Source organism: Microtus ochrogaster, chromosome 19, assembly GCF_000317375.1.
Source record: "Microtus ochrogaster isolate Prairie Vole_2 chromosome 19, MicOch1.0, whole genome shotgun sequence".
NCBI lineage: Eukaryota > Metazoa > Chordata > Mammalia > Rodentia > Cricetidae > Microtus > Microtus ochrogaster.
The window spans coordinates 49,057,787-49,068,221 of NC_022021.1; the positions used below are offsets into that span (position 1 = coordinate 49,057,787).

A 10,435-nucleotide genomic window follows, 5' to 3' on the forward strand; every position below is an offset into this window, starting at 1 on the left:
CTGTTGCTGGAGCCTGCACTAAGTTCAGCCTCCTCCAGGTCTGGGGGCTCTCCAGGAATCCCCCAGTACCCCAGCAACAGATTGAGACAGCAGAGACCTACATCCCTGTGGACTGAATAACTACCAGATTCTCAGCCTTTCCACCACGAGACAGTTAATGTTGTGCTACCTAGACCACACCCTGTCAGCCACTCTAATATCATATATTAGACTCCGTATATGAAAATAAATACACGTGCATTCAGTGTATCAGTTCAGGGCATCTAGAGAACTCTGCTCACTGTTCTTGGTTGTCAGCTTGAGTCCATTTGTAATTAACTGGAATCCAGAAATGGAGGGTGCAGTGGTGAGGATTTGTTTGTTTGATTTGAAGTGGGTGACTCCACTTCTAGCCCAGATCTTTAAGGCAGGAAGAGACAGATGTCTTTGATCTGGAGGCAGGAGGATACAATTTTAATCTGGTCCACACCTGCTGGAAGCCTGTATAAGGACTCATGTTTTCTCTTTGACAGCTTGATCTTACCTTGCTAGGACATCCATGTAGTGGCATTTCATTTGTATTTTAATAAATAAAGCTTGCCTGAAGATTGGAGTGTAAAACAGCCCCACTGGTCAGCCTTACAGACCAGGCAGTGATAACACACACCTTTAATCCCAGTAGCCATTATGACACACACCTTTAATCCCAGCAGTCACACTGGTTGCCATGGAAACTGGGCGGTGCATACCTTTAATCCCAGTGGTGCACGCCTTTAATCCCAGCCCTGGGGAGGAATATAGAACGGTAGGAGACAGCTCTCAGACACAGTCTCCTTCTGAGATTCCTGGAGGCAGGATCGCCATTTGGGACTGAGGTCGAGGTAAGAGTCAGTGGCTGGCTGTTTTGCTTTTCTGACTTTCAGGTTGAACCCCACTTCGTGTCTCTGGATTTTTAGTAACCGTGCCACACATCCATTCCATCTCTGGCGTTAGAGCAGTCTCTGGGATTCCAGCATACTGCAGAGCAGCAAGACAGTAGTCTCATGCACTGGGTAACTCCTGGGTTCTTGCTCTTTCTGTTCACAGCCAGCCATTGTTGGATTATCTTGACTGCTGTCTGTAGATCATTCTAATAAATACCCCCTCTCTATATGAAATATGTAAAGGAGAACAGACATATTTCATATGTATATGAAATATATATGGAGAGAGATTCCTTCTTAGTTGTTAGTCCAGAGAACCCCTACTAATGAGAGCCCTTATACACCCCTCTGCACCCCCTTTCTCCCTGTTCCTCGGTCCCATTAGACCCTTCCTTTTACGAGGATTGAATGATCAATTGACTTAGATTTTTGCTTCTAGCCCTTCAGGACTGAGTTTCACATCAAAGTCATAGCACCTTTTAAACTGGGCTGGGAAATGTTCCTTTTCTAGCTTCTCAAAGCGTCTGTGGAAGTTTGAAATCATTTTTCTTTAATGTTTGATTAATTTAAAAAGTGAGCGTGAAAAGCAGCCAGGACTTAGGCATTTTTTTTTTTTGAAAGAGATTCTCGCCTCCCAGCCAGTTTTAAAAAGCATGGTATTATTTTGATTTTCCTATTTAGATATATTTGCTTATGTATTTTGTGTCCGTGTACGTCGTGCGTAGGCACGCTTGTCTGGAGCTCAGAGGGCGATATATAGGGTTCTGTTCTCTTCTACAGCGTAGGCTTCTGGGGACTGAATTCAGGCTGTCAGGCTGAGCAGCAAGTGTCTTCACCCACGGAGCCATCTCACTGGGCCCAGATTTATGTTTATCTTTTAAAGAAAATTGCTTTTATCTCCCAGGCTTTCGAATTTCGAACACACCAGGGTGTGCGTGACTAAGTTCCCCTCACTCTAGCATCCTTCTTTTCTTTTCCTGGTGAGTCTTTGTTTTTCTTCATTGAAGGTACCAGCTTGGAGTTTTCAATCTCGCCCTGGCTTTATTTTCCTCGCCCCCGACACACACACCCGCCGCGTTTTCTCCATTGATTTCCCCGCACGATGGACGCTCCCAGAAGTTTCCCTGCCAAGGACTCCAGCCTCGCCCCGCCCCCGGCGCTAGGCCCCGCCCTCGAGGAGACCCCGCCCTCCCCGAGGAACCGGAAGTGGGCGTCCGGAAGCCGGAAGCGGAGAGCGGGGCCGAGCTTGAGTCCCTGGGAGCTGCAAGCGGAGGGGCGGGCGGAGCCGGCCATGGCGGAGAAGTTCGACCACCTGGAGGAGCATCTGGAGAAGTTCGTGGAGAACATTCGGCAGCTCGGCATCATCGTCAGCGACTTCCAGCCCAGCAGCCAGGCGGGGCTCAGCCAGAAACTGTGAGTGCAGGCGGGGCGGGCGTCGGCGCTTCTGTGCGGAGCCCCTGCCGCTGGTCTGGGGACCCCACTAGGGCCTCCTGGTGTGGTCCGTGGACCGCGCTGGGGCGGCGGCTCCATCCGGACTCCACGGTGGGGTAGCTCCATCCTGACTTTACTGCGGGGGGTAGGGGGACGGAGGCCGGCACCACTGTGACCCTAAGGGGCAGGCTGGAACCTCTCCACCTTCACCCCCATCACCCCTCCGCCCACTGCATCCCACTCTAGTCCACCGCACCCAATTCCACCGGAGACGCCGGCACCTCTGTGACCCTACGGGGCAGGGTGGAGCCACTCCGTCCCCACCTCAGCCCACCCCCACTCCATCCCCTACCCCATCCCACCGGGGAGGCTGGGAGCACTACACTCCCATCCCACCCCTGCCCCACCCCGCCGGCGAGGCTGAGTCCACTCCTCTAAGTTAAAGAGGAGCAAGCCCCTCCCGAGGATCCAGAGCCACCTGCTGCATAGGCCTGGCTGTGGAAGAAGGCACAGAGGGTTGATTTTATTTTTTTCTTCCAGCAATATCTTTGTGCTGGTCATGCAGCCTGGTTTTGGGATGCCGGACAGGGAAACAAAATATTTAAGAGCGGGCCTCACTGCCTTATAGCGCAGCTAGGTGGTGGAGGGTGACTCTGGGAGGGGCTGAAGGTCAGCCCAGGAGGGGTGGGTTTCTGGCTTGCAGACTGTGGATCCTCTACTCAAGGTGCTCCATGCTGCCTTCCCTGAAAGCCATTCCGACGACATGTGTTCTCGAAAACTTTGCTCTTTCTTCACCTCCATCCTGAGTTTAGAAGGAAGATTATTGAGGGTATTAAATCCAGAGGTGTCCTCGGAATCTGGTGGCAATTGAGGGCTCAGGTGTGAGCTGCACAGCAGCTTGTTGAGGGTGGCAGGGGTCTCCTGACTCCCTCGGAGGCAGCCACTGCAGCTGTCTTTGTTCAAAGTTAGCATGAGGGAGCAGGTGTAGCAAGCAGGTACTCAAGGTTCATCTAGTAGGCTGGGAGAAGAGAGCTACCCCCAGCGGAGACATACCCAGCTCAGCAGAAAGGCAAGGCCTGCCTCTAGTGTCTGGACCTGGAAATCTGCTCTGATCCCCCATCCCCCTAATCCCCGTTCTGGAATGGGAGACTGCCCTGGAAACCATCCTTACCCACAATACCCACAGCTGAGTCTGTTAAAGCTGAGGGCAAGGCTAGGTGTTTACCAGAGTAGAGGGCAGTGATATTTTGCACTCCTCCTCAGGGAGGGCTTTGTGGGATGCAGGCAAACTGGAGCATTGCCTAGACCCTGCTGAGACCGGCTTTGTGGCTGTTCCCAGGGCCCTGTCTCTCTCTTATCTAGTTAGTGTGGCTATCTCGTACCCCACTGTCTCCTCAGTTATCTGCCCCAGTGTCCCCGACCTTGCCATTTTAACCACCGTGACTTGAAACCCAGTGAGCCTTGCTGTGTGTGGGTTGTGCCTGTGCTGTCTTCGGAGCTAACCCCACACCCCTCTGCTCTTTCCCCAGGAACTTTATTGTTACGGGCTTACAGGACATAGACAAGTGCAGACAGCAGCTGCACGATATCATGGTGCCTCTGGAAGTCTTTGAGTGAGTATGGCTGTGGGTCTCTGCTGGCTCTGAATGTGGGTGTGAGGGTGGCGTGCGAGAGAAGCAGACAGGAATGCCTGTCTCATGGCATGTAGTGAACAAGTGGGCTTAAAAAAAGGGTAAGTGTCACCCCAGGGTTGTGTTGTTGAAAATGGAGTCACATGGAAATGGGAAATTTTTTTTTTTTTTTTTTTTGGTTTTTCGAGACAGGGTTTCTCTGTAGCTTTGGAGCCTGTCCTGGAACTCCCTTGGTAGACCAGGCTGGCCTCGAACTCACAGAGATCCGCCTGCCTCTGCCTCCCGAGTGCTGGGGAAATGGGAAATTAAAAGTATATCAAAACAGGTTTCTTGAGTTCAGTGGAGAGAAAGCTCCTAATTTATGAATTAAAGAGCTGTGGCTTGGTGTGGTGGTGGACAGGTTGATCCCAGCACGTAGAGGGCAGAGGCAGGCAGCTCTCGTGAGTTTGAGGTCAGTCTGGTCTGGTCTGCAGAGAGTTCCAGGACAGCCAGGGCTACACAGAGAAATCCTGTCTTGAAAACAAAAGCAAACAAAATGAGAGTTGTGTGTGAGCTATAACACAAAATAAAAAAATATATCCACAGACATCTGGAAAATAATTTCGTCTGTTCAAGAAGCTTCCTGTGGTGACCTGGACCTGGGAGGTGGTCCCTCCTGTTGGGAGGAGGAATCCCTCAGTCCTGGTGGCTGTGGCGGGCCATTTATCTTCCAGAGAGTCCTGTAGACCTGCCACAGCAGTGGCTGAGAGGAGAGTGGCCCGTGAGCTCCCAGGAGCAGATGCTCCAGCGTCTTCTCGAATGGGCTGTGAGCACTGGGAGGAACACAGGCTCCCATGACCTGGCTCACGCACACTGATAGGCACGTGGGCTGTCCAGAGCAAGGGTGAAATAACCTCCCCTTCAGCCCAGTGTTTGCCTTTGTGCAGTTCAACTTCTGGGTCTTAGAAAACGGCAACCACCCCGCAGTTGAGGAGCCGCTTGCTTACTTAACACATGCGATGGCACCTTTTCATGCTCTTCTGTTTGAAATGCATTTGCTTAGAAAGTCGCCAGAATCTGCTGCTTTCTTTACATTACTACAAAAGCACCAAATTGAAATTCTAGAAATTGGTATTTTGGCCGTTTGTCATAAATAAAGGCCAATTTAATGAGTATTAACCTGAATATAGCTGAATGATTCAGAGTTATCCACTGTACAGAACTAGCCAGGTAGTCTGTTCTTGGTAAAATCTGGATATGGTGGGCAGTGGATTTCATGACATCAGGATATGATGGCATTTTGGCTAAACATGTTAACACTGTTAGGGTAGTTGTATTGTCTTGCAATAGCTGGAAACACCGTGCTGTGTTAGGTCACTGGGGTGTGTATAAGGCAGTGTATTGAGAACACCATCTCCACCAGATGGATGCTGGGTGTCCCTTCCGTGGCCCCTCCACTCCTCCTGTTAGCTTCCTCACACAGCGTGTGAGCAGTCAGGCTCCACGTCCCAGGCCCGAGCTGCACCACACTCAAGCGCGTCTTTATCGTATGGGCTGTTTGAGGACCCTAAGGGCAGAAGCCCGTGTGCATTTGTTTCTTTGTGCACATGTGTTGTGAGTGGTGAGTGCTGCACAGATGTACGGGGGTGCGGTATGGCTTGTGCTGTCAGGGGTGCCAGGTGATCATTTCTTGCCTCACGGGCACTAGAAATAGAGGTGCATGCTTGGAGAAACCTGAGGACTTAGTTCTAAGTGGAAGAGCTGCTTCCTAGACCGGAAGCCGTGTCTACTGGACTTTATTTTTTGGTCCTTGCCTACTTTCCAGAAAAAAGTTAGGTGCGTCAGCTGAGTTGACGGAGATGTTCTTGTTTGCAGATACATCGATCAAGGTCGAAATCCCCAGCTCTACACCAAAGAGTGCCTGGAGAGGGCTCTGGCCAAAAATGAGCAAGTCAAGGGGAAGATTGACACAATGAAGGTAAGACCAAGGCCGTCGTGTCAGCGTGCCCACTGTGTGTGCGCCCTGCGGGAGGGCAGCGTGTCGCGAGTAAGCGTGGCTGACGGACTTTGCTGTTAGTCTCTGTGGGCTGTATGACTGCCACACAGTGGGACTTCTGGCATGTGTAATAGTTACGTTGAATGTCACCGAGCCACAGACCTGTGACAAACAAGGAAACAGATTAACATCTTACATTTTGTCTGGTGGTGTCCCTGGCCAGTGGGGCTTTCAGTGTGGCTTTCCCATTTGACTTCCTTGGGTGACATCTTCTGTATCAACCCTGACTGGAGGCCTTTTCTGTGTCAGCGGGCTGCAGGTGGAGGATCCTGGAAGGTTTATGTGGTCTCTAGCATCTGCCTTCAGACCCCTAGGAACTCCCTGACACTCCCACAGAGAGCTTGGCCCCCTTGCCCCTACTAGGGAGCTGTGCCCTGAGTGTGAACTGCAGTTTTCTCTCTCAGGTCACTGAACTGTGGTTCGGATAGTGCTCACTTTTCTGTTTGGACCTTCCCGGCCTGGTCTCCAGCGGATGCACTGTGTGGCCTGCAGTGAGAGCACCTTATGCTTTAGTGTCTTCTCGGCTCCCTGCTAGCCTCCAGGCCCTGTCTTGTTCTGTTGTCAGCCTGGTCATATTCCTCTGAGAGGCTCACAGGCCTTCCTGAAAGTTTCTTTCCCCAGGGTGCTGGCTCAAGTGCCCATTTTTCTTTCTCTACTCACTGTCCACTCTGTCTGATAGTTAAGTTCCAGGGTCACACGTCTGCCCTGTACTGCCCACTCCCTGCCCATTATCAGCCAGTCTTGGTGTGTGCTGTGTCCTGTGTGCTGGTCAGTGCAGGCGTGCCCGGTGCTCAGAAGGCTCTAGCTGAGGGGCAGGAGTGAGCATGGCTTCTGTCAGACCATAGGCCACTGAAGTGGGGCTGGTCCTTTTAGCATTGAGCCCATGCATATGTCTCCTGTCAGCTTGGGTTGAGGACTTCCTGGACACAGCAGAAACACAGTGACTGCCCTGGGGCTAAGGCCTCTGGTCCCACCAGCATCTTAGTTTCATTGCCTTGGGCCGCTAGAGTGCAGTGCCCACTGCTGGTGCCCATGTGGTTAATCTTCTCTGTGCACCTGTGGCACTGTGTGCCTGTTCTCACCTGAGAGCTGTGGCAGTCTTAAGGCACATTTTTTGCAGCCTGTGTGCCCCCAGTGGGCACCAGTTAACACTTGTGAGAACTTTTTTCCGTTGTAGTGAAGCAGAGTGTGTCTTCCTGACTTTGACCTTGTGACTCATAGAGTGGAGGCTTGGGGTGCAGGCACACTGGACAGCTTCTAAGACTGGGGTAGAACTAATGTTAGAACAGGAGTGGCAGAGAACTGTGGCGTTTGCAGTAGATGATGTATTTCCCGTGCTTCAGGAGGTGTTTGCACACGTGCGTGACCTCCGTGTGATTCCAGTGAGTAACTGCTTCATTGAGTGTTAGCCCTGTGGAAGTCACCTCCTCTGTGGGGAGCACCTGGCTGGAGGGAAGGAGTCATTTAAAACCTGGTCCCCTTCCAGAGCGCTCTTGACCCGGGAATATCTTATCTGCAGACACTCCAGTGATTGGCTGCATCCCTGCGGGTGGCCCACTGGGGACTGTGGGCTCCTTGGAGGGGCCATGTTGTCTATAACCTGGATTTTTTTGACATAGCTATTTTTGTTTGTAGAAATTCAAAAGCCTGCTGATTCAGGAACTTTCTAAAGTATTTCCAGAAGACATGGCCAAGTACCGGAGCATTCGGGGGGAAGATCACCCCCCCTCCTAAGTGTGTGAAGACCCCACACCCTTTAATTGCCGGACTGATCAGTGAGAAGCTGTGCCTGCCGACGCTGCCTTCCAGCCATGTGAACTGGCCTCGCGCCTACCTCCAGCTCCCATCCTCTTGACCTTGTGGGACGCGGACTGGAGGAGCAGAGCTGTGCCCAGCTGTCCTGCAACTCACAGACCCTTGGTGGTCTCTTCTTCCTTTGGGGAAAGCAGGCAGGAGGACAGCCTTGCTGAAATGTGACGTGGGATTGGGATCCTACTTGACGTTCTCTGCTTATGTACTCTGTTCTGTTACAGTATCATGAGACAAAACTGGCTTTTATATTTCACATTTTCAGATGTGGTGCATAAGAATGCAATTGTTTTCATGAGTTTCAACTAGAAAGAATAAAGTTTTAAGTTTTACATGGCTCATTCCATGTAATTATTTCTGAGAACAGCGTATCCTGTGAACAGTCACCTGTTAATTCCCTCAAGCGTTATGTTCATAAAACAATGATTTTTTTCAGGTGTCTAGGTAGGAAAAGCTATCCAGCTGGGCGCTCCCATTTCCCAGTCTCTCTCTTACAGGAGTGCGCTGAAGAACAGACTGCTCACGGTACTGGAAAGTGCTATAGAGCAGTGCTGCTCAGCTGTGGAGTGTGGGTGGACCCCCTGACCATGGGGCTTCTGCTTCCCTTCAGGGGACCTGTGGGCTGGGGGAGGGTCAAGCAGGGCATGCGGCTGTATGTGTAAGGCAGGCTGCGAGGCTCTGGTTAACTAGTTCTCCGCCTCGTGTTGCTGGGCCTGCTTAGGGAGAGGATGTGTAACAAAGCTTTTTAAAGAGGAGGTCTGTTTCTCACAGATGTACAGATATATTTGTTATGGTCATAAAAGTATAATTCAGCTTCTAGATTTTAACATGACATCTGCAGAGACACTTTTTGTAAGTAAGGTCATGTTTATAGAGCTCAGGTGGACATACTTCTGAGGGACCACCACTCAGTCCACCCCATGCCCTCTTGGCAGCTTTAGCCATGCAGTGTCTGGCATTGGTGGCCTGTGTCCAGTCTCATTGTGTTGCTGCGTCTGAGACACAGCCTGTTCATGCCTGTATCTGTCTTGTTCTTCCCAGGGCAGGTGGCTCAGGAGTTTGAGAGGTTTGGACAGAGGACAGCAAAAATGCAAGTCTGTAGAGAGACAATATTTTTCTTTTGTTTGCTAGGAGGGAGGAAATACTGTGGTTGGCAGTGATTGTGAGAGCCTGAGAATTCAGGATCCTTGCAGATGGCCTTGACACACTGGTACCTGCGTGAAAACCTCATTACTGCATGCAGAAAATGAGGTCATGAGTGAAGGTGCAGCCAGCTTGGTTTGGGCAGCTAGGATTGAGCAGAGCGCACGAGGGAGCCTGTGGGGGAGGGAAACAGAGCACACTGGTCAGGATGCTCACATTGATGCTCAAGAAGGAAAAATGTGCATGAGAAGGACTGAATTCCCTCCTTGGATGGTGAGGTGTGTTCTCCTCACACATACTCCACCCCCAAGTGAATGAATGTCAAAGCTCTAGCCCCCCCCCCCCCCCCCCACCCCACAACACCGCTAAGACCTGGTATACAGGCTCTGCCATTACTGATTTGAAAACAGTTTCAAAAGCCGTACATTGGGTCATTTCTTTTGGTACATGCATGGTAAACACAGAGATGGGATGCAGACATGTACATTGTAAACATCTAGGCATGTGGGAGGAGCTGGTGGAATCCAAGGGCCAACTGTAGCCCTTTCCTGGGCCAGGCTGCTGCCTGCTGCCTGCTGCCTGCTGCCTGCTGCCTGCTGCCTGCTGCCTGCTGCCTGCTGCCTGCTGCCTGCTGCCTGCTGCCTGCTGCCTGCTTGGAGGCCAGGTATGAGGTGCTGCAGGCTTCAGTCAGGGTCGTGTGCTCCACCTGGGACTGCTTTCAGGGAGAATGCCCACACAGAATGGCAGAGGGAGGACTGAGCCCACTTCTCTCCATAGCGCTTGCTTGTTCCTGGTGTCTATTGTCAACCATCAGTGACAAGGAGATGGAAGGGCCTTTCTGCCCTCTTCGCCTTTCTCCGGAGCGGGTGCTGGTCCTGGCTCACAGATGTTGTTGGACATGAATGTCTTTTTGCAGACCACACATTTAGCCAGCCCACAGACTGGACATTGCATTGGCCCTGGGAGCTGAGGATGATGCTGTGTGGGTCCCACAGCACCAGACAATGTCAGCCTGAGCTGGTGCACAGGTTATGTAATTTCCCTAACTCGCAGCATGAGCTATAAGGCAAGGAGGAGACAGACTGGCCATTAGTGTGATGTGGCTGCAGACAGCTGAGGTGGCAGGAGTGTTGTGGCTGTTGATTTTCATGAAGGAGCTGCAATAATGAGAACAGGAAGGATGGCAGCCGGTGCCGCTGAAGACGAGAGGCCACTGTGAACACGGACCGCGAAGACAAGGCCACTTATAGAATATTGATTCCTGGTTTTGTTTGCAGAGTTGTCTGGTTCAGAATCGGGGGTCAGCAGAGCAGCAGATTGGTGGGGGTACCACTGTGAGGATCTCCACTACTGTCACATTGCTGGTCTTCTCTGGTCCGGCTGCCCCTCTTTGGTTTCCTTCCTCCCCTCCATCCCCTTCCCTGTGCTCCCCTGCCCTCCTCTCCATCCCCTTCCCTGTGTGCCCCCTGCCCTCCCCTCCACCC

General features: G+C 51.7%; 1 protein-coding gene across 1 annotated transcript; it reads left to right on the forward strand.

The window, feature by feature from the left end:
* The first annotated feature begins 2,133 nt into the window (after positions 1 to 2,133).
* On the forward strand, positions 2,134 to 8,140 carry Med10 (mediator complex subunit 10). The gene is made up of 4 exons (XM_005356697.2): positions 2,134 to 2,315; positions 3,863 to 3,946; positions 5,819 to 5,921; positions 7,635 to 8,140. The coding sequence occupies exons 1-4, from the start codon at positions 2,194 to 2,196 to the stop codon at positions 7,731 to 7,733; spliced, it is 408 nt and encodes a 135-aa protein (XP_005356754.1). The 5' UTR covers positions 2,134 to 2,193; the 3' UTR covers positions 7,734 to 8,140.
* Positions 8,141 to 10,435: the final 2,295 nt, after the last annotated feature.